This window comes from Chroicocephalus ridibundus, chromosome 1 (assembly GCF_963924245.1).
Source record: "Chroicocephalus ridibundus chromosome 1, bChrRid1.1, whole genome shotgun sequence".
Taxonomy (NCBI): domain Eukaryota; kingdom Metazoa; phylum Chordata; class Aves; order Charadriiformes; family Laridae; genus Chroicocephalus; species Chroicocephalus ridibundus.
The window spans coordinates 2,700,904-2,726,969 of record NC_086284.1 but is presented as its reverse complement, the minus strand read 5'-3'; the positions used below and the strand labels follow the sequence as shown (position 1 = coordinate 2,726,969).

General features: G+C 40.1%; 1 protein-coding gene across 24 annotated transcripts in view; it reads left to right on the top strand.

Moving 5' to 3' along the window:
• DLG2 (discs large MAGUK scaffold protein 2) overlaps positions 1-26,066 on the top strand; it is a 1,060,606-nt gene that overhangs the window by 734,108 nt on the left and 300,432 nt on the right. For all 24 annotated transcript variants that reach the window (XM_063325909.1, XM_063325871.1, XM_063325941.1 and 21 more), the window contains one exon: positions 18,200-18,336. In XM_063325909.1, the coding sequence (XP_063181979.1) occupies positions 18,200-18,336 (137 nt within the window). The remainder of the gene's footprint in view (positions 1-18,199; positions 18,337-26,066) is intronic.

The window sequence follows — 26,066 nt, the reverse complement described above, 5'->3', positions numbered from 1 at the left end:
TAAGCCTTCTGAGAAAGGCATTAGAGATTCTGATCGTGGTAGAGTAACAAAGCTGGGTGAAAATTTAAAGGTTCAAGTGATATGGTAAATAAAATATCAGTCTGTAGAATATTTTAAAAAATATTCTAGATTGTCAATAGTATTCTTTTGTTTCCACTAGTTGAAAAAATGGAAGAAGTTACATTAAAGCATCTCTGAACATCTGAAGGGAATAGCTGGCTTAGTCAGAAGCCAGACACCAAAGTGATTAATTGCAAATAGTCATTCATCTGACTATTTCCAATACTATATTCCCATCCTTTCTACAGGTCTGTCATCCTCATTTTGCTTTCAGTATTTTGAAGTTTGGCTACAATTGCAGTCAGCCTTAATGAAAACAAAAGAGAGAATGCAACTTGGGTTTTTCTTAGGTTGCTTGGCTAAAAGCTGGTAACCAGATCTCAACACTTGGCAAAAAGAAACTTCCCTATAGTCTTTTAGCCTTAGCTTAACATTTGTTATTTTAGATAATTTGTCCAACAGCTTTGGAAAATTGCTTTTTCTTCATCAGTTAGGGGTTTTTTTTTGTTTTTGTTGTTTCTTTAAATATTATATTTGTATCCCTATAAATGGCAGCTTTTCTTTTGGATTTTAGATGGAAGAAGACCCTTTGCCATTTGCCATGAAACAAATGGTCTATGCAGGTGACCATACTTTCCAATTGTACCATCTTAAGATATGAGACCAAGAAGTCTAGGCTCTGGGACTCCAGTGCACAAACATTCTGGAACTACAGGTGTCACATCAGTGACATGTACAAAGGGCAGCTGATTTCGACATGTAGCAGAGGTTCCCATATTGCGGATGCAGGGAGATCAAGCTTCTTGCAGAAGCAAAGTGTAGTCTTGCTGTGAGAAAGACTTGTGCTCCCTGACACATTGACAGCTGCTCTTCAACTCTTCTTTCGAGCGAGCAGTAAAGCCATGCCATTTGTGAGAGAGTATCACTTCTTTTTCTTTGCTTACAGAGACTCGTTTCAGATTTTTTCATTCAGAAACTCTGCCACTTGGGACAATGGCAAGGGGATATGTTATTCTCAACATGAAGCATTTGGTGTGCTTGGTAGATGAAAAAAATTCCTGTGACCTCTTCCAGAGTACATTTTGGCTGACTTGTTATAAAAAAGGCAGAGAGACAACTTAATGCTTACATCTTTAGAGTCTCATTTCTGAGACAAATGCAACTCTGAAAGCTTAAAAAAGGAAATTATATCTGTGGAGGGAACGTCTTGTGAAACCAGAAACACTAGCTATTATATCCAAAGGATTCCAAGAGCACAAAGCCCTGTGTTCATTACCCAGGATGTCAGCTTCTGAATCTGGAGTAGTGATTTATATGAACAAATAAGTGGCCTTCTCTTGGATTCTTTGGAAATAATTTTGTGCAATCATTATCTTTGATAGGAAGAAACAGTTGCAAAACAAGATCTTAGAGCTGAATGAAATGTAAAAAAAAGATATAATGACACAAAAAGTCTTTAGGATATGATAAAAGATATATTGCATAAGCTAAAAGAACAATATCCTCAAGGCATGCTTGACATTTTTATTTTGGAAAGTGATATTTGCAAATAAGGACATAATAGAATATTTTTTCCCTAAACCGTGTTCTGGTTTTTTATTTGTTTTCTTATGCAAAACAATGTGCAGGATGTCTTATGAAATTAGCAGAAAAACATACTAGCCACTCCAACAAACAGAGAGACCTGAAATAAGGAAACATAAAATTACAGCAAATAATTTAGAAAAGTTGTTTAGTGTAAGCACATTTACGTTTTATATCCCGTAATTGAAAAATGAACTCAGTGTAAATGGTAGGCCAGAGGTAAATCTTACCTACAGTCTGTAGGTCAGATGTGTACCATTTCTTAATTCAAATGATTATCAAATCCCATAGGTTATTTTTAAATTCTTCTTTTAATTCTGTTATAGCAAATCACATCTCCTCTGTAATGCAGTGAAAATAATTGTAGTTTAGAGACATACTCTGTAGTTACAGAGAGCTGTTGAGATGATAGGTGCTTTCGAGGCAAGATATAAGAAGTGCCTACATTTTTGCTGGCACCAGTTTTCACAGAAAGGTCATTTGTGATGAGGTTGCTATCATGATTAAAACCAGCAACAAAGGGGTAAGACCCCAGTCTCAAATGAAGAAGGAACAGGCCTGGCAGCACTTAAGGAAGTTAGATATTTTTGCAGTTGCAGGTCCTGATGGACTTGATCCCAGACCGCCGAAACATAACTGATGAAATCTGAGTGCTGACAATGGTTGGTTTTGAACACCTGCATGGAGAAGGCAATGTGAAAACCCGGAAAGGGTAAGCAGAAAACTCATCTTCACTGAAGTGAACAAGAGGAGCGAAGACCTCTGAAAGCTGTCAGTTTGCTTTCAGAAAAATACTGGAACAAGCAGGAAATCTCTTTATAAACACCTAGAAAAAGTTTGAAGAGTAACGGTTACCAGAGGATGCCATACTCCTCTCTTTGCAACTGTTTTTCACCTTTTTCTTAGCTGACACCATGTGCTGGGAGGGTTTAACACTGAAAGTGCTCCGAAAAAAACGAAAGTGTAATTCATCAGGGAAAACTGCAAGGTGCTATCAGCAGAAATAATCAAATAATCTACTAAATAGTGCTTAACAGAAAACTGTAGGGTAAAGAATCCCATAGAATAGTATCTAGAACTTTGTTAGCTGTAGCATCTTGACTTTTAAACATCATGCTGTGACGAAACATCCAAGTCCTACACTGGGATTTATAAATTGAGGTATGGTTTATAAGACATATGAGCAATCCTTTCGTCCTTCACAGGTAAGCTTTGAGCTTTCCGCTTCAAGAAGGGTATAGGCCGGTTGGAGGGAGTCCAGGGAAAAGCAGTAAAAATGATCAGAGATTTAGGAAGCCTGTCCTACAAGGAAAGAATGAGTGAAGTCATTTATCTGAAATACCAAAGACTTAGAGGGGGTTTATTGGTGCCTGATAACAATCTTCTTGCCTTGTAGCACACCTTTGAAGAGTGAGTTTGCTCTGTGTGTGCCCTAAGGAGGGTGTGGAACAAAATTTAATAGACAAATTATAATAAACAGGATTTGGGCTGGATTTAAAACAAGTGAGGATTGTGAAGTGATAGGTTACCAGGCAGGTCACCAGGTCTGTAGCATGGGAAATATCCAGGTGTGCCAGACAGCCATTTTTTTAGCCATGATGAAATTATAGTTGGTTCTGCCTCAGGTAGAGAAGACAGAGTAAATGATCCATTGAGTTTCTTCCAGCCCCAAGATTCAGTGATCATAACAATTTTTTCTCATTTCACTGCAGGAGACAAACAGTAGGCATAAGGCTATTTGAATGCTGCATCTGAAGAAATAAAGAGGGTGTCTTCCAGACAAAAACCACAAATATTTCCTTCGCTTGTTCTCAACAGTAATCTAGTATTTTTGATTTCCCTCTTTTTCGTTTTAGTTGTGCCTAGAAGGGATAAAACATTTTTAGAAAATAAACTTCTCCACATGTGAAAATATCGATGAATACTAGAACAGATAAGCTTCAGTCTCAGTCTGCATTTGTTTATTCACATCCAACTAGGATTTCTCTGGCTTTCCAACTTTTCTGTTGCTCAAGCCAGGTTCGTGCTCTTTAGGAATAATTTAGTCAGATGGGTGGCCGGTTCTTCACCAAAGGCTGTTGTCAGAGCAGGTTTCAGTATTTGGAGGCTGGTCTTTGCTTTGGACTGCTCTAAGGCTTTTACTGTTAAGTCCTGACTTCATATAAAACACTTTTGCCCAGCTCCAGGCAGAGCTGGATTTCTTTACACCTAAAATGAGTCTTTTAGGCTTTGGGTTCTACATTTGTGGGCCTCACTGGGATGAGTCTTTTCATTCAAACAGCTGCCTAAAATTTCCAAGGGATGACCCAGAAGTAGTCCGGGAATAAATCGACAAGTTAGAACATTTATTCTTTCCTGCAGGGTTTCAGTTTTCATTGGGAATGCAGCGTACATCGTTCCCAGAGACTGAGACCTACGCCCCACCTCTGTCATTGCAGGGAAGTTCAGGGATTGAATAAATAGCTGATGGAAAGCCCATGTTAATACCCATACCCCTCCTAGATAGAACCCCTCAAGGGACTAATAGCAGGGATTTGTTTTATACTGTATCTCGCGAAGAGCCCTGATGAGAAATATCAAGGAAACCCTTACTCAGAGATAATCCTTAGTGTAACCCAGACTGAAACAATCACATATAAGTGTTATAGTCTGAGTCTCAATGCTCTCAAGCACAAGCTCTTAGAAAACCTTTCATGCTTTGGGACCAGTCTGAAAAGTCTGTATTTGTGAATGAGGGCTTCAATTATCGGTTCACATTACCTTTCTAGTGATGTATAGTAGAGTACAATTCCCTTACAAATATTTAGCATAATTTCTGAGAAGTCACAAGTGTCTGATTGTACTCATTTTACTCTGTAAGTGTATAGGGTGCTTCTCACTGGCAAGTAAAACATTTTTGTTCCACTTTGTTTCTTTTAGAGTATTGCAAGAAAGCATCATCAGGAAACTGAGCTAAGGGACTAAAATACCATTTCAGGGAGACAAAAAGAGTCAAAGCAAAGTGCAATGACTCATGAATTCATTTTCAGGGCGTCTTCACCTTATTACTACAGTTCAATAAGCACCGTCTCTTTTCTCTCTCTGCATCATTTATATAGTTGCAAACTTTTAACATCAGGGCTCTTGAAATCACCTTACATAAAAATACAAAATTACTCATAAATTTGTGTCTTGATTTCTCCCCATGTTTTTAAAGAAGGAAGTAACTGAATGGATGACAGCTTATTTATGGGTTGATTGCAAATAGATAAGAGACTACAGGATGAACTTTGAATTCATTTTGTATTTTCAAGCTTCAACGTAATTGGCGGAGAGCTTTTTGACAAAGTATTTCTGTTCAGCTTTGCAACAGTGATAAGAAGATAAATGCTAAATTTCCCTCATCAGATGGGGGACGAACAAAAGAAACTGATGAGTCTCTCCCTGACATTTATGGTTGTTAAACAGACCCCAAACTGACAGACTGCTCCTTCTGTCTCCATTTTATTGGTGATAAATTATTAAATATTTGTCTAGAAGACCTATCAAACTTAGAAAACAGTGACCCAGTGGTACTCAGTTAAGGATATATCACCTAATGTTATACAAAGCAAATAGCATTTGTTCATGAATTAGAATAGTTATCATCTGCATCAAGTCTGTAGGTTTCAAGAATGAATCTTGATCCAAAAAAAACAGCAGGAAAAGCACAGCTTTACATAGTACCATGACTTAAAAAAAAATTAACAACTCATCAAAAAGTAATAACTACTTTAAAACAGGTCTTAGTGTGCACATCTACAGGATCACACGCTTTTCATTTATGTTATTGTGGGAGGGAAATAACTTGTGCTGCTGTCAGTAATTATAGTAATTTTTGCAGAAAATTATGTAGGTACTATTTATTAATGACAAACAAACTATGATCGACTGTCAGCATAAATTTGGTTCCTATGCGTGAAACAACTGGTCTGCTTTGTGCATGGAAGGTGAACCATATTTCAGCATTTGAGCCTGAGTTAATATATAATGTAAAAACAATAGCAGGTTCTTTGGATCTTTCCAGTGCAGTCATTCCAGGTTTCTGTAACTGCCTGCTTGTCTCTTGGAGTACCGCGTCCAGTTCTGGAGCCCCTACTACAAGAAAGATAGGGACGTGCTGGAACACATCCAGAGAAGGGCCACGAGGATGCTCAGAGGGCTGGAGCACCTCTCCTGTGAGGACAGACTGAGAGAGTTGGGGTTGTTCAGTCTGGAGAAAAGAAGGCTCTGAGGAGATCTTGTAGTGGCCTACCAGTATCTTAAGGGGGCCTACAAAAAAGCTGGTGAGGGACTGTTTAGGATGTCGGGTAATGGTAGGACTAGAGAGAGGGAATGGATTAAAACTAGAGATCGGTCGATTCAGACTGGATGTTAGGAAGAAGTTCTTCCCCATGAGGGTGGTGAGACACTGGAACAGGTTGCCCAGAGAGGTGGTGGAAGCCCCATCCCCGGAAGTTTTTAAGGCCAGGCTGGACGGGGCTCTGAGCAGCCTGGTCTAGTGGGAGGTGTCCCTGCCCATGGCAGGGGGGTGGGAACTAGATGGTCTTTAAGGTCCCTTCCAACCCTGACAATTCTATGATTCTATGATTCTTTCGGCACTGCAGAGGAACCATGGCATGTTATTTTTGTTTCTTTGTCCAAAAGTTAGGCATCTGAATTTATGTGAGATGCACCAGGAATCGAATAAGGTCAAGTGAAATTTAAGAGCATGAGCAGTGGGTGAAAAGGAAAAAAGCCTTCAAGATTTTGTCTGAATTGTCTGGTGAAGAGAGAAGACAGTCAGGGAAAGGGTACTCCTCTTGGGTTTACACCAGTGAGATCAAGCTCTGCCAGGTTGATCCCATTTCCAGATACTTCTCCTCAAAATGAAGACCTTAGGGAGGTGATTATCGTTTACATATTAAGGGAAAATTGTATTTTTAATAGGGGATGCACTTAAAATAAATACAGCTGCAAGAGCATATTTACAGTAACGAGGCTAATTGCCTTAAAAACTTGTCTTAGGAAAAAAAAAAGGACAGTAGAGATAGTGTGGTTTCCCTCTGCTTTCAACCCTTGTGCATGACTATTCTCTGAGTATAACATTCTCACAAGGCTGCCAAAGGTGGTTAAAGCCAACTTTCTGAAGCCCAGCGCTTCTCTTGAAAGGGCGAGTTAAAGGTTTGATATTTCATTCTCTAATCAGGAAAGGTTCATGGTACTGCCAGAGCAAAAATTTGAAAAACAGTGAATGAGCATCATTATTACACTATTTCCTTCTGCTATAGCAATATCAAATTTGTCTTAGCTCTCAGGAGCATTACAAACCTATGATTGCTGACTTCTCTTTCTCTCTCTTAAGCTTAGGAGAACAGTTTTGTTGTTCCCTTTCCTCCCAGTAGGGCTCATGCTCTAAAGGCATATTTTTACTGAATTTTTTTCAGGTGCATTGCTAGCCTAAAAAGCCATTTCTGTCCTAATCGCTTCACCTACTTGCTCCTGTCCCTGCAGCTTTCCATCTTGCCACATCCCCCAAGTTGAGTTTGCTGAGCAGCAGTGATAACATTGCACTGATCTCCATAGGAGTCAAAAATCTATAATAAAGTGCCCTGTACAAAACTGTGCTGCCGGCAAAGTGATGCGTGGATCTGACCCCATCCTCAGCTGCCGGCTCTTAGCGTTGCCGTCTCTGTAGATGCTGGCAAATATGCACCTGGTCTGTGATTCAGACTGTTTTGGTTTTCATGCCATTTTCAGCTAGAAAATCTTCATGGCTAATACAAGACAGGCCGTGGTAAAGTGTGGCCAAAAGCACGGAGAAGAGCAGAATTATGTCTTCTGGCAGTAGTGAGACTTTAGATCAGCATATGACAATCTTAAAATTGCACCCTGCAACCCCCCACCTGTTTTTTTCCTGCTCATTTGGACAGCTGGGTGCTTAGAATCATGGAATTATGGAATGGTTTGTGACCTTTAAAGATCGTCTAGTTCCAAGCCCCCTGCAATGGGCAGGGACATCTTTCACTAGATTAAGTTGCTCAGGGCACCGTCCAGCCTGACCTTGAACACTTCCAGGGATGTCGTCTTCATCTGTAGTCATGCATAGTCCAGTTCATTTTTGCCCAATTGAATGAAAGAGCAAGGGTGACGATGAGATAAAAAAACCCCCCAAACCCAAAAATCTCTTCCTAAGAAAAATGCTGCTAATGCAGAAAAAAAGGGAATGAGAAAAAAAGGGTAGTCTTTAACAGTCCATTCATATCACATTCAGCCACACGGTCACTCATGCTGTGTTTAACATTATTCCCTGCAAGGTGTAAATGGTCCTATCACACAGGCAGGCAGCCAGATGATGTCCACCCTCATCAAAAAGCCTGATTTGTAGTCACTCTGGATCTAAGGACTGTTTGTCCCTGTGGGTGCACCAAAAATGTGCAAAAACTCCCTGAGCGGACAGGAAGTCAACGTACACACACAGCTTCAGTGTGGGCATAGGCAACCCTGGCATGGAAATGGGAGAAAAAGCATTTAAAAACAAGCAAATTGTAAGCAGTGGCAGAACTTGGATTTATCTGCTTTACGTCACTAATCTTCACTTTTTAAAAAACATATTTTGACTGGTTTTAACATGAAATGTTTAGACTCAGTGTATCATGTGGCTTTTCCTAGAAGAGCTGAACTGCTTGCTATAATTCTTGGAATGGCGCTATACATCAAAAATGAAATAATTTTCTGTTTCTTGCACTTATGCTAGTAAAATTGTGACAGTGTGATTTAATATGATTTTCAGTGAACTTGAATCCTCATTAATGCTTAAAAATCAGTTATTGTGAATAATTGGGAATACTGCCTTCTCTTTTCAAGATAAATTTTGAAGTGTTCTTGAGAATTCCTGTTGTGCAATTAGGCCACTGCTCATTGTCTGTTCTTTGTGGGAAATTTATTCCAATTAATTTGAATAAATGTACAAATACAGAATAAACACAACTGCTAATGAAGCTCTGTTATTTTCCTAGCTTGCCGCTTCCTTTCTTTTCAACTACATCTGAAGGGAATGTATCTTTAGGGATAAATATATGCAGGCAAAAAATTTGTAATGGGAAAAAGATTTAACTGCAAAACTGAATGGGAAAGGATTGTGTTCACTTGTGTGTTAGATTTTTTTACAAATTTCTACAAATAGGAACATAATTTAACAAGATGAGTTTTCAAAGCTTCGTTAAAGATTACAGAATGATTAGCTTTGCTGTTATGATAATCTAAAACCAATGCTTTATCTACTGTACCTACAACACCATTGGTTTTAAATGTGCACTCACTGCCTTGCCAGTGTATTAACATTTGCATCATAATCTCGCTTTCCCATCATCTCCTCTCTGGCTGTACATGTAAACAACTTTTTTTAAGCCAAGGAGTGTAACCTTGTGTTATAGAATCATAGAATCATAGAATGTGTTGGGTTGGAAGGGACCTTTAAAGGTCATCTAGTCCAACCCCCCTGCAGTGAGCAGGGACAGTGTCCTGAGACAAATTCCTTTCTTTCATGTTGTAACACAATAGATTCAACAGCAATGTTTTATTTTCATGCCCAAAAGAATAAAAAAGCAGTTGGGAAAGAGTTTAGTTGTGTAAATTTGTTTCTGAGTCCAGGGCAGAATAACTCAACCAAAAAATCTATGAAACATCCAGAAGACTTTTTTTGCATATTCTGGACTCTTCTGTGTTTCTCACTTTTGTGGGTCTCAGATGATGTTGATCATCCCCTTGTGTCCAACAAAAAGATGTAAGGCATCACATTCCCCTATCTCCACCAGAAGAGCAAGCTCAGAGAAGGCTATGTTAGGCAGGGGGCTTTCTGGGACATCCCAGCACAGAGCTGTTTTGGACCACGTAGAAGGAACTGTATGTAGCAGCATGGTAGCCAAATTTTAAAATTACATGTGTTTCACCAACTCTCTCAGCCTGTCTTCACAGGAGAGGTGCTCCAGCCCTCTCATCATTTTTGTGGCCCTCCTCTGGACCCGCTCCAACAGGTCCATGTATTTCCTGTGCTGAGGGCTCCACAGCTGGACGCAGTACTGCAGGTGGGGTCTCACCAGGGCAGAGCAGAGGAGCAGAATCACCTCCCTTGACTTGCTGGCCACGTTGCTTTTGATGCAGCCCAGGATACGATTGGCTTTCTGGGCTGCAACCACACATCGCCGGCTCATGTTCAGCTTTTCATCCACCAGTACCCCCAAGTCTTTCTCAGGGCTGCTCTCAATCCCTTCATCCCCCAGCCTGTATTGATACAGGTGCAGGATCCTGCACTTGGCCTTGTTGAACTTCACAATATTCACATGGGCCCACATCTTGAGCTTGTCCAGGTCCCTCTGGATGGCATCCCGTCCCTCAGGCGTGTCAACCGCACCACTCAGCTCGGTGTCACCCACGAACTCGCTGAGGGTGCACTCGATCCCACCGTCTATGCCATTGATGAAGATATTGAACAGTACTGGTCCCAGTACAGACCCCTGAGGGACACCACTTGTCACCGATCTCCATCTGGACATTGAGCCATTGAGCACTACCCTCTGGATATGACCATCCAAACAATTCCTCATCCACCGAACAGCCCACCCATCAAATCCACATCTTTCCAATTTAGAGAGAAGCATGTTGTGGGGGACTGTGTCAAAGGCCTTACAGAAGTCCAGAGAGATGACATCCATAGCTCTTCCCTTGTCCACTGATGGAGTCACTCCACCATAGAAGGCCACTAGGTTGGTCAGGCAGCATTTGCCTTTGGTGAAGCCATGCTGGCTGTCTTGAATCACCTTCCTGTCTTCCATGTCCTTTAGCATAGCTTCTAGGAGGATCTGTTCCATGATCTTCCCAGGCACAGAGGTGAGGCTGATGGTTGGGTAGTTCCCAGGGTCCTCATTTCTACCCTTTTTAAACATGGGTGCGATGTTTCCCCTTTTCCAGTCACTGTGAACTTCACCTGACTGCCATGACTTTTCAAATATCACGGAGAGTGGCTTGGCAACTGCATCAGCCAGTTCCCTCGGGACTCTGGCATGCATCTCATCAGGTCCCATAGACTTCTGTAGACTTCAGGTACCTCAGGTGGTCACAAACCTGATCTTATTTTACAGTGGGAGGGACTTTGTTCCTCTAGTCCGCGTCTTGTGGTCCATCCTCTTGAGAGGCGTGGAAGAGAAGTTGCCAGCGAAGACTGAGGCAAAAAAGCTGTTGAGAACCTCAGCCTTCTCCTCATCTGTTGTTACCAGTTTTTCAGTCTTGTTCATCAGGGGTGGTACGCTTTCTTTGAACTTCCAAAATTGTCAAATTGTTGGTTACAAAAAGAGCCCTCTGAAGTGATCTGGGAGCATGGTTTGAAATGGGAATTAATGACGGCAATGAAAGTAGGCATCTTTTAAGTCTGTCATGAATATTAGTTAATTTTTTATGAATCATACTGTACTTTAGATTGACTTTTTCCTCCACAGAACAAAATGTAGTCAAATTTTATACATGTAAGTCTTTCTGGCATAAACTGTCACATCAGTCAGGAATAGGAATCGTTATAAGAACTCACTCTAATAAATTGATATTTGAATCTACCTCTACAACACGAAGGAGATAAAGTGAAATTTCCTATGTTTGGGATTAATAGTTTCTCAGGATTTTATTCATGGATGTTGTGGTTTTGCCTGGGTTGGAGATGACTTTCTTGCTGGCAGCTGGTATGGCTCTCTGCTTTGGATTTGGGATGAGAATAGTGTTGATAGCACACTGGTGTTTTTAGTTGTTGCTAACCATTCAAAGGCTTTTCTACTCCTCATACCTCCCTGCCAGCGAGTAGGCTGGGGGTGCACAGGGAGTTGGGAGGAGACACAGCCAGGACAGCTGACCCCAACTGACCAAAGGAATATTCCATACCATAGGATGTCATGTTCAGTATATCAAAGTAGGGGAAATAGAAGGAAAGGGGGGACATTTGGAGTTATGGTGTTTGCCTTCCCAAGTAACCACTACACGTGATGGAGCCCTGCTTTCCTGGAGATGGCCAAACACCTGCCTGCCGATGGAAAACGGTGTATGAATTCCTTGTTTTGCTTTGCTTGCATGTGCAACTTTTTCTTTACTTATTTTACTGTCTTTATTTCAATCCACAAGTTTTCCTTATTATTCCAATTCTTCTCCCCATCCCACTGGGGAGGGGGAGAAGTGAGCAAGCAGCTGCATGGTCCTAGTTGCCAGCTGAGGTTAAACCACTACACTGGAATGAAAAATAAAGACAGAAAGAGAAAGCTCTGTAAAAGAAGATCAGTTCCTCCTTGTAGCATTGTATAATTATTGTGAAACATATTTTAATTTTTGTTTTGTACTGTATTTCATTTTTGTGTGTAACAAATAATAAAAGACTCTGCTGTCAATAATGAACAGTAATCGTAAGTCACAGCTATAATGAGCATATTAAACTTCCACAGTAACGGGGTGCTACTTTTAAATATGTGCTATATCTCTCCTGCAGGGAAACTAAAATTGGCAACTAGAGGCTTGAGCAAAGGGGCAGGGGGAGATATACCCTGCTGCTCCTCTGTTTATAATTAACCTTATTTCAGCTTGTTTATTCATATAGCACTAGATATAACTGTGGTACCTGTCAAAACAAGTCAATCGAATTATATCAGTCAAAGCATTTTATATTACCCGTGTTCCTTTCCTCCCTCCAAGTGAAATTTCATTAATTAGAAGCCTGGATTAGACTTCATTGCTCTAGGTTTGACAATTTCATTGGTAGGTTCATCAGTATGATACCGTTCTCCCTTTCAGAGGAAAAAGTATTGGCTATGTAGGCTTAAGTGATTTCACTAATAAAACAACACTGAGCTCTATTTTTTGTAATTGAGTGTTGTAGAAGTGTCTGGTCTGTGGAAATGCAGGAGCTACCTCCATTTGGGTTCCTCAATGCCTTGCCCAGTTGCTCACAGGAGCATGGTCAGTGTGCCATGTCCCAGAGCACAGCCAGGCTCGCAGTGCCCCAGGGAAGGTCCTCAGTCAGGCAAGTTGTTGCATGGGTGCTTTCTGGTTGCATTATCTCATTTCCTGCCTGAAAAAGTTTCATAAAATTTGAGTTCATGCAGGGTTGTGGAGCAAATCAGTTTGTTTCCCACCTGTAGAAAATGATCATGACAAAACACAGTGAGAGATCATACGGGAGAGGAAGGTGATATTTATTCATGACATCTCCAAATAAGTTACCCACTTACAGTAATTCTCTCATATATTTTATTCACTCTTCATTTCACTGACATCCTCACAAGCCCCAGGTTGCATGTGCCAGGCTGGTCTGGCTCACTTCATGGGACATCAAACCCTCACCACATCTCTTGGCACCTTCCTGATTGGCAACCATGGACTAATTTTTTGGACAGATGTTTTATAGCCTCTAGGAGTCCACTGCTGTGGGGTGTTCCTTTACTTTAAATATTTCTTTCTTCAAGACTTTCTTCTAAGTCTTAGACAAGGCAGCTGCTCATTGCCTGTTTTTCTTCATTTAGTAAAGATATGTCTTTTTTGTTATGGTCTGCTTTCCTGTTGGGCTTATGGGCAAGAGAATGGCATATGTCACATGCAGTAACCTTGCTGCCAACATCCTGCTGTTACGGTGCAGGGTCTTCTGCTGATGATACCTGTGCTGTGGTCTTAACAGAGTCCAGACTTGAAAGAAATTACTTATTTTTAGTTGTATTGCTAGAAATGTTCTGTATTGTCAATGCACATAATTCCTCCAACCTCTGTGCTTTCTTCTAGTGCTCACATGCACGTTTCAATTCTTGTTTCATTTGTTTATAGCCTAATATTTCTATTCCGTGTTCTACGCATTTATGGCTTCAGCAAGTTACTCTACGTTCAACAGATCACTTTGTCAGTGGAGAGGCATGCTGTGGTAAAGGCAGGAATACAGCAATTAGAATTTGTGCATTTTATGTCTCCAGAGCACGCTGTTCTGGTTAACTACCAGCAAATCACACACTTCTTGGTTACATTCTAAGGTTATGACTTAAATGCTGCTTTCTTTGGCTTCCTCATTAATTGGAAGGTTCCCAGCTAGGATTGTGAAACTCATGTTGGAGTTGCCCTCTAAAATCCTCATTCTGTTTGCTGGCTTAAAATAAACCTGGTTCCCTATGTAGGATAGTAGCAAAACGCAACATCCTACTTGGGTTATGAGTGAGAGTTTCATTTAACTTTGCTTCTTATTAGAAAGCTGACATTATCTTGTTGCAGTTGATCTTTCAGGCTCCCTCTTTGTTTACTGGAAAGCGATATGCCCACGGTGTGATTCAACACCTGTGTCTTAAACAGTGATTTTATTATTATCGCATAGAGGCACCTGTTGCTGGACTAATCATAGGGAGAGCCTCCATGCCTACTTTTTTATCAGAAAAGTAGCTAGAGCATGTGTTTTTACTAATATAGCGAAGCATTTAAAACATGTATCTGGCACAGCAAATTACGTAAAATAGATGTAAATAACTACTGGTTACTTTTTTCTATGATTGAGCTATGATTGAGACTTGGGAGGCTTTTGAATTGTTTTCCCTGCATTTTTGTGGCTTCATTGCTCTTTCAAATATTTTAATGTTTTGTTTGCTGATAATCCATGAAGAAGATATGAATAAATAACCTTGACCATTGCTAATATCGGCACTTTCTCTACAGTTTCCAGTTGGGGTGGAATATCTCTTTCCCCTGCCCCTTTTCTCTTTGTGATGACAGTAATGACTCCTGTCTCATTCCACTGTTACGCATGTTATTATCCACAGGACCAGCTCCTGCAAAGGCAGATGAATTTTACAAACACCTATCCAGTGGAAATGGAAGGAAACAGGGTTTTATTAATCTTCCCTAGTTTACCATTGAGCCAATCTTATACGTGCCTATTCTCTTCCATGGTTTTGAATGAAGCTGAGTGTGACTTGGGTGTACACCAGCATTAAATCCAGTTCTCTTTCCTTTTTCATCTTGGAGTGGTTTTCTCTTCTTCATAGAAACATAGAATCACAGAATGGTTTGGGTTGGAAGGGACCTTTAAAGATCATCTAGTTCCAAGCCCCTCCCATGCACAGGGACATCTTTCACTAGATCAAGTTGCTCAAAGCCCCGTCCAACGTGACCTTGAAAGCTTCCAACGATGGGGCATCCACAACTTCTCTGGGCAGCCTGGGCCAGTGTCTCACCACCCTCATCATAAAAAATTTCTTCCTTGTACCCGTTCTAAATCTACCCTCCATCTAATTCCTGTTGTGAGGAAATTGAGCTCTCGGTCCAAGCTGAGGTGTTGCTGAGAAGCAGATTGCACATGAGCAAAATAGGAAGTGAGATGGAGGGCATTCCTCAAAGTGACTCCTGATCTTCTGTGTTCTGATGGCAAAGCCATCCTAACCACGGGAGTCAATAAAAAAAGAGGCTCTGCAATTAAATGTGATCTTTTATTTTGCTTTATTTTAACTCAATGGAGCATCGAAAAGGATCAAGTTTAGAAAACGTACCTTGCTCCCTGTGTTCTCAAATGTTTGAAAGATTCTCTGTTTTTAAAATAGGGTAAGAATTTGATATGAGGCTAACCTGATGTAGCTAGTAACAAGAGGGATCCACACCATGGATGCACAAGCATTTCTGAGGTCTTAAATCAAAACAGAAACCTTCAGTCTAAATGGAGGTGAGACTCTAACTCAGGCTGTGAACTTTTATAGCACTGATCCTCGCACCCACCTCTTCCCACATCCAGCCCCCAGCCTTTCAGAAACCAAGAGTGTGATTCATCTCATCTCAAAGAGACATCTGAAAGAGATGAGATGAATCATGCTTTAAAAGCCCTTAATGAATTTTCATTGATTATAAAGGTAGCACAAATGATTGGCATAGTTGTCTTATGTCATTTGGCTATATGAATACTACCAAAAAGTTTTATTATAGTATACTTTGCTAGTGCCCTAGCAATTAGGAAGAGTCATTTATGTAAAATTAAGCGGCCCATTGTTCCATTCCCTATTTTTCCTAAGAAGAAATCTTTTCAAGCGGGCAAGTATGATTAGGCAATGGAACTAAATCATTATCAGTAGGAAAGCCATGGAAACTCTCTCTTCTTCAGCTGTCTCTCCCACCCACTCCCTCTTTTCCCCCCGCAGTATTGCCCACTGTCTTGTACTGCTCTTTTACATCTTTTCATACTCACTACTGGTTGTTTGGATCCCCAAGGCAGACCCTGCTTACAAACACAATGTAGACCCATGCATTGTAATACAGCTCCATTTTATGGAGATTAAAGAAGTAGAAAAAGGTACTCCTTTCATCATTTTAAACTTCACTTTTGTAGTGGAGGTAGCCTGGTTTAGTCCTCTGATTTTGCGTTTTCATACACCAATTGTGATATAACAACACCAGCAAACACCAGCACTGCAGAAAATGGAGATGATCTTTACTACTATTTAGTTATATTGCAGCAGGAGCAGGCTGCATTAGGAACCCCTTTGCACAAGATGCAGAACAGCTGGATGGCCAGAAATGACCTTGCCCTTTACAAGTGTTAATAAAGGGGAGAGAAGAGGATGTAATCTTCCCAAGGTCATGCCCTAGGAGAACAATGGAGCTGAAGAAAGCTCTCCGGCTGGCTGAAGTCCAGCCCACTCATTTGCTCTCATCATCGTTCTGGAGTACTCTCAGATCTTCAATTTACTGGTAGAAGTGTATGCAAATTTTTGGGGGGGTCAAAAGGATGATAATTATGTCACCAGGGAACATTATTCAATCATTGCTCCTTGTCCGCAGGGAACGTTTTAAGGAAAATTTCCATTCTTGATATTTTCTTAGCGTATCTTTTTGCTTCTTTGTTAGTAGTCTCAGGGTAATGAACAAATTCTTCAATGCTGAAGAAATCATAATCCTTGTAGTTGTCCTGGCAGTAGTGCATAAATAGTAACAATGAACACCAGCTTTAGCTGGAAATTAAGTAAAGCTTTATTTTAATTATCCCATACTTCTGAATTAACTTCATGTGTATATTTAATAGTCAATTAATTAAGTAACATTTCAAATTGAGATATAAATTCAGAGGTTTCTTTTTGTAATTTACTGTTTTGGCACTATCCATTAAGTAGTCCATTATGTTATCCGACCTCACATATTTGTTAAGCTAAATAATGATCAAATGGAAATAATGTGAGAAAAAAAATCAAAAAGATTTAATTAACTCGAAAAATCTCTCTGTACTCATACAGCTGCTAAAAAAGCCTGTGTGTATTAAATATACCCTCCCTTTAAGTTTTATTGCATGAATAGTCAGGCTGGTGAGTTTGCGATAAAATACCAAATTCAAGACAACTCATTTTTTACTGTGCATTTTATCGCTCATGCTGAAGCTATTACTAGCATGTTTGTTTTAAGAACGACTGAACAGCATAGATTTCATAGATAAAACTAGTGATTATTCTCTAAATAGATATAACTGTTTTTTCTGTGCAGCTAAAAGAGTAATGTCTAGTTGAAGCAATAATCTAAGCAGGTTATTGTCAGTAACAGCTTATTTGTTCAGCTGGAAGTTCCTATTAGCTATACCACCTACGAAAAATTAGCTGTATGAAGTAGATTTTTATGGAAATAAAGCACAGTAGTTTCTGTCATTTCTCTGATTGAGAGATAAAAATGTTATTATAAATGAAAGCAATGATTTGTCTGTTTATGCAATGTGTCAGAGGATAGGAAAAGTAGGAAAAGGGTAAAACTGCCTTTTTTTTCTTCCCCCAGCATCTATTTATTTTGCCTTCCTTTTCCTGAATCATATCAGCATGTATTACTAACATTGTTCCACAGTTTGGCTCTTTTGGGTGTTTATCTAGGAATTTCGTAAATCACTGAGCAGAATTCATGTACATACAAAGGACTATTGCTTTCCTATTTTATGTATCCATAGCCAAAGATATTTATGTCCTAGAAAAATATGCGAAGCACAATTAAATCCAAATATCTACGCTGTTTATCCTTCACTTTCACAGACCCGTCACTGTGGTATTACAGAAACTTGCAAAATCTTCAGTACAGCTCTCCAAGTATTTTTCAAATCGTGTGGACAAGCAGAATACCTTTAATTTTGTTCTGATAGACTGTGATGTATTTTATAGCAATATTTAACAACATAAACTCCAAGCTTCAGAGTTTAATTATTAGTCATGGCAAGTTGTGCCATAACTTCCTGACATAGACTGCACTGGCCCCTGGCGAGGACAAGCCGTGGCCGTAGAATTATCACTGGTTTCGTTCTTTTTATGTCTACCTTCCTATAATAGCACATGATACAGAATTTCCTTAATTTATTTCTGTCCCTGACCTTCCAGGAAAAGTGAAAGAGTATTGACCCCACAAATATCTCTTATGTTATTTGTATTTCTGTAAAAAATACAAAAATACAGTAATTGTTCAATAGGTTAAATACATGCTACTCTTGCACTCCTCTTTAATGTTATATATTGTATTGCTAATATTTTGTTTTCCGTATCTTCTCCAGGTCTGGGTTTCAGTATTGCAGGAGGGGTGGGAAACCAACACATCCCTGGGGACAACAGCATCTATGTCACCAAGATCATTGATGGAGGAGCTGCGCAAAAAGATGGGAGGTTGCAGGTTGGAGATAGACTTCTGATGGTAAGTATGACAAATTTAAATCACATTTTACTTGGCTGAAAATTGTTTCATACAGAAACTTTCACTCACCATAGATTTTACATTACAACTTCAACAATAATTATGAGTTATATTTCCGTCATCCTCATTTTTCCCATTGTTTATATATGTTTCTGAGATAGCAGTTAAAAAAACGTTGCACTAGAAAACCATCACTTTATTAAAAGAAGGCAATGTCTTCGCAATCCTTCAACCGAGTAGAGAATAAACATATTACGCATATTGGTGACAAGTCAAAATGCCCCTCAAAACTTTAAAGGAAGTTTTTAGACAAACTGTTAATTACAGCAGTACTGAGTCTACTGATCATTTTAAGAAAATTGAAAGATGTGAAAACATGCCACTGAACTCTCATGTGTAACCACTGTCAGTGGACTATTACATACATTTCAGTAAATGTAGGAATGTTTTCTGTATGTGTTCCATATAGATGTTCCAAAAAATATGTTTTCCATCTTTTGCCTTGAGGAAGGGTGCTTATTCTTCTGATGGATCTCACTTCAGGAAATTCTTCCTGGTATCTGCAGTGCTAGCACATTGTTCCCTGTAGGTCATTCTTTCCCACTCACAGAGTTTGTTTAATTCTTTGTTAAGGGGGAAATCCTGACTCTGGTGAATCAGCAGAAGTTAATCTATGTCAAGTTGTATCCATGTCAATGCGTTTGCATACATTTCAGCAGGTAGAGAAAATTTTTGAATGAATGCCATGAAAAAAATGTACTGCAGTAGCTCTGGTTTGTGATGTGATATCTAAGCAGCAAAAAATTGCCATGACCTTTTTTTGCTGCCTGCAAAACTGTGTCTAATTTAAGTTTTCTTTATTTGGCTAGGGACACTGTGTTCCACTCAGATACGAAGATGGGCATTCATTTTATACAGGGTATTAAACTGAACAGGAAAGGCACTTTGTTGCTGGGTTGGTGACAGTTTGGCTTTTTTTAATTAACCCAAGCTGATAGAGAAAACAGCTTACGGATCAAATGGTCTTCTCAAAATCAAAGCAAAATGAAACAAACTTACAATTTGTTTAGCATTTCTTCTTTGCAGGTTCTCAGCACAGTAAAATTAAAGTTACTATTGTATAATGAAATTTTTGCTCATTTTTCCATAGAAATGTATATTTGTATTTGCCAAAGTTGCAGCTTATTTTGTTATTTTGCACCTTGTAGCAAATCTGCTTGTGTTCAGCTGTTGATTCTTTTCATGACGAGAATTCCTCAGAGTTTTTGTGTCATCTGCAAATTTTTGCTACCTTAGTATTAATTTCTTCCAAATCACTTGAGGTGAAAATAATATATACCAAGGAAACCACATGCAAAAATCCTGCATTTGCCATATCCAGTGTAATTTAATCAGGATGAATTTGAATAGAAAAATAATTATTTTATACATCACTATGTATAAATTCATTCTTACCAGATTTTTATAGGATTTGTCTACTAAGCATCTCTTTTCAGTCTTGAACCTATGATTCACTGCAGTCAAATATAGATTTTTCCTCATTGTGACAAGTTTATACTCCTGAATCTGACCTCCGAAAATGAGCAGAGGTCATTCTCAGTGTGTTTGATGTCACATCTTTATACTGCTTTCCTTTCCGTCTGGACCGGTTCTTTACTTAATGTCATCCCCTTTCATCATTGCATGTAAAATGGGCAAAATAATTCAATCATAACATTGCTCTCCACTAGCCATGTACGTCCAGACCAAGCTTTTCACTGTTGCAGAAGAAAATCTTTGCCAACTTGCTCTTTATATACCTTAATCATTAAAGTGGTGATAGGTTAACAAGATCAAAATCTATTTCTAAAAGTTGTACGGATTACAGCCATGTTTTCTGGTCCTCTCCAAGAAGACACCCTGATTTCTTTCTAACTTGTGTACCTTCAATATTTTTCCTGTTCTACTTTGTGAAGTATCCTTGAGTCCATGGTATTTACTTCATGTTCCTTTGTGAAAAGTGAGTGAAAGAATTCATTACTTTCTTTTGGCAGTGTATCAACACAATATTACCCTTGTCATCTATACAATCCTACTTCTTCTTCACTGTTTCCTTATTGATGGTATATTAGAACACTTTTTTTTTTTCTCAGTAGTAAATTCTCTCTTGATCTTTGTTTTTACATCATTTCTCTATAAAATTTACCACAAATTGTCACCCTTTTCACATTCTCAGCAGGTGCTGGGGGACTTTTTTCATTTTTGTATTTGCGTTCTGATAAGTTTGTGTGGAATGCTTTCAGATCCCAAAGAACATGCAAATCAAATGCGTTAAAATTTAAGATGTAATAAAAGAGATGCTGCAAAATCAAAACAAAAATTGAAATGTAATACAATTAGGTACTATCTGAGCATACTGAGGGTTTGGTGACCCTCCCATTATTAAATGCAGGTTGCTAATAGTGTGTTAAGCATTCAGAAGATATATTATGTAAATACTGAGCGTTGTGATTATTGTGAAATCTGTACGAGGGCATGTCTGTGCTGTTATGTTTCTGTGGCACTGAGCCTGCGCTTAAGGCTTTTTATCCTGAGCACTTCCACAGGAAGATGCTCCGTTGTAGGGTAATCATGAGGTGCCCATTAGGAAAATTACTGGAGGAAGCATAAGAGTTCTCAAGCTGAAAACTGAACTCAGTGGTTTTTCTAGGTATATGTGAAAAGAACTGAGCAGAGGTCTGCTCTGAAGACTTACAGCTAGGAGGAAAATACTCCCTTACTGTATTCTGATGGCAATGTCTACGATGTCTCCTACTGCTGGTGGTGTGTCTCAGCTAGGTTGCTTCTCTTTACGCTGGAAGGGAACAAGGGGAAATCCCATACAGAGCATCACAGGCTAACACAATAATTCCAGGTCAGCTGTAGGGTCAGATCGGGTTGCTCAGGAATTTGTCCGATTGAATTTTGAAAATCTCCAATGATGGAGCTTGCACAGTCTCTCTTGGAAACCTGTTCTACTGCTCAACTGTCCTCAAGAGGAAAATGCTTTTCCTTTTAACTTGTTTGACCCTCTCTTGTTTTAACATATGCCTGTTGTCACTCATCCTGTTACCACTCTGAAAAGCTTAGCTCTGTCTTGATGACCTCCCTGTAAGCACCTCGGGGGTGGGTGTTAGTTGTCCCCAGAGGCATCTCTTCTCCAGTCTGAACAAGCCGAGCTCACCCAGCTTCTCCTCACTGGGCAAGTGCTCCAACTCCAACCATCCTGGTAGCTCTCCTCTGAACTTGCTCGACTTTGTTCTTTCCTGCAGTGGGGGACCAAAACTGAACACGTTATCTAGCTGCATTCTTATGAATGCCAACTGTTGTGGAATAATTCTTCCCTGGATCTTCTGTTTCTACTCCTGCTCTTACAGCCCAGGATGCTGTTGACCTCTTTGCTGCCAGGACACACAACTGCCTCATGCCCAGCTTGCTGTCCAACAGGAGCCCCAAGAATTTTTCCACGGAGCTGCTGCTAGTGCCACACCCTGCTCTTGAAGGGTATTAATCTGTGCCGGAGGCAGGACTTATTGTTTCTCCCAGTTAAACATCATAAAGCTCTTGTCAGGCCCTTCCTCCAGCCTGTCCAGAATGGCAGCCCTGCCCTCGAGTATATGGACCCGCCACACAGTGGTCATCTCCAAACGTGAGGAGACCGCACTCCTCACCTCCTCCAGTTCATGGATAATGATGAGGAAGAAGAGCTAAAAAATGGTTTAAGAAGTTATGACCTCTCAGATAATAATTAATTTCTTTTATCTGATGCCATCAGCTCACTTTGGAAGAGTTTATCAACAGAATGGATAAATGAGAAATCAGTATAAAACTGTGTGGTGTTACTAGTACAAAACAACACTAATAGCTTCAGGGAAAACTTTAAAAACATTAGGCTTTAAAAGAAAAATTAAGCTAATATTTAACTCTTCCAGGCATTAGCTTTTCAAAACTTAGTCTTCTACTCCAAAATACCCTTGCGTGTTTGGGCCACATCCATTAGCCTGTTGCTTCTTTACCATGCAGTCAGAGATCAGGCTTCTGTGGGATTTTTTATGCTTGTAGGAAAAGTGATATAACATACCAAGGGATTTAATTAGATTCTGTTTTCTTGCTGAAAACAGAAGGAAGCAACAGGAGTCACTTTCCTTTTCAGAAATTTAGGCTTGGTTCCTACCCAATTCTGTGCTGAAAAAAAGCAGGTTATTGATGGTTTCATAGGGCTGTAATGGGGTTGTGATTGCACAATTGTTGATATGTTCCTCACAGGATCCCCTAGCAATATCTGTTCCTTTCAGATTGTATATGGATGCAGGATAATGTTCATATTAAAGTCATCAGAGCATACCATTTGAGATACAACTAGGTTAGCATTTGGTTCTGATAAGAAGTGGTCTTTTAAAGTGATTTTGCTGTCTTGTGGGATGGTCTTTTAGAAAACAAATGGGAATTTTGTTAAGGAAACTGTAACAGGAAATGTGGTCCAGGAGCATTCCTAATTGGCATTGCACTGCAGCTGCTAACAGGGGTTCTAGCCAGCAGACTAGATGTGATGCAAACTAACCCCCTTAAAACATGCATAGCATGGATGTGCAAGGCCAGAGCAAGGTCCCCAGGCAAAGTGCAAGGTCCTGCACCTGGGTCATGGCAACCCCAGGCACAAATACAGGTTGGGCAGAGAATGGCTTGAGGGCAGCCCTGAGGAGAAGGACTTGGGGGTGCTGGTGGACGAGAAGCTCAACATGAGCCAGCAATGTGCGCTCACAGCCCAGAAAGCCAACGCATCCTGGGCTGCATCAAAAGCAGCGTGGCCAACAGGGCGAGGGAGGGGATTCTGCCCCTCTACTCCGCTCTGGTGAGACCCCACCTGGAGTCCTGCGTCCAGCTCTGGGGCCTCAGCACAAGAAGGACATGGACCTGTTGGAACGGGTCCAGAGGAGGCCACGAAGATGCTCAGAGGGCTGGAGCCCCTCTGCTATGGGGACAGGCTGAGAGAGTTGGGGTGTTCAATGCGGAGAAGAGAAGGCTCCGGAGAGACCTTATAGCAGCCTTCCAGTACCTGAAGGGGGCTACAGGTGGGGAGGGACTCTGGATCAGGGAGTGTAATGGTTTTAAACTGAAAGAGGGTAGGTTTAGATTAGATATCAGGAAGAAATTCTTTATTGTAAGGGTGGTGAGGCACTGGAACAGGTTGCCCAGAGAAGCTGTGGATGCCCCATCCCTGGAATTGTTTAAGACCAGGCTGGATGGGGCTTTGAGCAGCCTGGTCTGGTGGGAGGTGTCCCTGTCCGTGGCAGGGAATTTGGAGCAAGATGATCTTTAAGGTCCCTTCCAACTCAAACCATTCTATTATTCTGTGATTCTATGATGCCATATCATCCGGACCCCATGTTGCTGTGAATCGTTCCCGGTGCCCACATTCGTCACTCAGGTAGGTGCGCCCACAGAGCCAGAGCTGTGCCAGTTGGTGGAATACAGGCAGTACCCAGTTAGACGTAAAGGAGGAAAACAGTGTGAAGAGAGAGTACCTGATCTGAAGGTTGTACTGGATGTTGTACAAAGGAAACACACTAGAAAAAGTACAGTACTCTGAAGACTGAACTAGTGCTCAGGAAGTGCTCAGGAAGACTAGAACTAACTCAGAGGGTCTGGTGGCTGCATCCCTTGTGATGCAGCGCTGGGCTCTGAGCCAGATGTACGCTGTCATTGACTCTTGCAGTGCTTTATCTAGCATTCAAGCAGAGATTTGCTAGGAGCAGTCTTTGGTTAGTACCCTAGCAATAAATTACCAATTTATTACTTCTAATGATACTCTCATCTGGTTGTTCCTTCATCCTCATGCCACTTCATTCGTCTTAAAAGATGTGTTGTGCTTTATTTTACCAAAGTCATCCTAAATTGGGATTGAAAAATTATGGTCTAAACAGTACAGTGCCACTTGCACTGTGTATGCATTACACTGCTTGAAGCCTGGAGCTCAGTCTTGTATTCTCTGTGAAGCACAAACTCTTGTGTTTCTCTGCAAAGAGCAGGTCTGGGGTAAGGACACTTAGCCCATAATTTAATAATCTAAGCAAGCTAATTTCAGAGGGATTAGCAGACTGCGTCCTCTGAAAATAGCCAGTTTCTTTCTATTCAGAGTCCAGCACTTGCACAACTAACTCAGGAGTCCGTGGGATTATAAATAGTTAGCTAATCCAAACAGATTTACATCCTTAGGACAAATGATTGGTCTCCAGACATGAAAACCCTTTCACTTTTCACAGCGTTTTAAATCATGGTGAGTTTTTTAAAAGACCATCAGCGTTCTAGATTTACAGATGGCTTGTCACAGGTTTTTACCAGCAAACTTTGACTCAGGAAAATCCACGTTCTGAATGAAAAATAGAATATTACACAAAAGCAAACATTACCATTGGCAAGGTAAAGATCACTTCTTTGTCTCATTCACTGAGTGAATCAAATCTCTCTTAATCTAAATCAGTAGAGGAAAAGAATGAATTCCCTTTAAAAAAAGAAAATTAAGTAAGACAGACTTATTCCTCCAGAGTTCTTATTCTGTTATCAGTTTATGCTGTTGTGAATGAAGTTATTCTTTAGAGCACTTGTACAGTCATTTTGGGGATTCTAAGCTTCTCACTCTAGCTGCTACTCGGTGCCTTTGCTTTCCAATATGAGTCTAGGAAAACTTCCAAATAAAATAATTCTTGCTGAAGTTTACACTTCATTGCCTTGATTGTGCTATTTAGGAGAAGAAAAACCACCTTAGTCTTTTTATATCTCTTTGGCAACATTTCTTACTGATTTCCCCCATCATTCAAATAACGTCTTTGATTGGACTTGTATCTTTAATTCTTTAATTTCCTTCTCTATTGCTATATTATTTCTTCCTCTTATTCTTTTCCTGTAATATCAGTATGTCTTTGTATAACATACTTTCTATTTAAAGAAACAGCTTTCCTTTTTTTTTTTTTTTTCTTTTTTACTCCAGGTGCTGTTTGCATTTCTGAATTTTCTGTGTGGAACTTTTCCCATTAGAAAAGCCCCACTTGCCCGATGTCCGTTTTCCTTTTTCCTCCTTGGCTTTGCCTTCTGCTGCAGCATTTTGTGGCTCAAACGTCTAACTCTTGTAACTAAACTGACTACTCGGATAAATTTCTTCTTTAGCATTTGCCTTAGGGGCTTGTCCCCCCTTAATTCGTTGCTACTTAAATTGGCTTCTTAGAGGCAGAAAATTCGCCTGCAGTACCCGTTCTACCACTCAGCTCTGATGTCAGCCCTTCTGCACAAAAGTTTCAGCATCTCAGAGGGTTGTATGCCATATACACTTTGATTTTTTTATTTTCTGCGCATCTCCCACTCTTTATCATCTTCACTTCTAGCTCAACCACATGCTCCACTAGGGTCATCTTGACAGCAGGAGTGAAGCTTTGGTATCATGCACTGGCTGTGCCACAACCACTGAAAAAGATTTAGTACTTGAAATTCTGTTAAAATTGGCATCTTTTATGGAAACAAGAAAAACTCAAGAAATCTCCAAGAATCTTGGAGATTCTGAGAGATTCTGCGCTCTATATGAATTTTAGCATAAAAAATAGCTACAACATCATATTTCCTAATTATCACCATCTCCAGCATATTTTGAAGAATGGAGTCCAGAGATTTCTTTGTATACAAAAATTCCATATTAAAGCCATCTTGCAATAATATTTAGG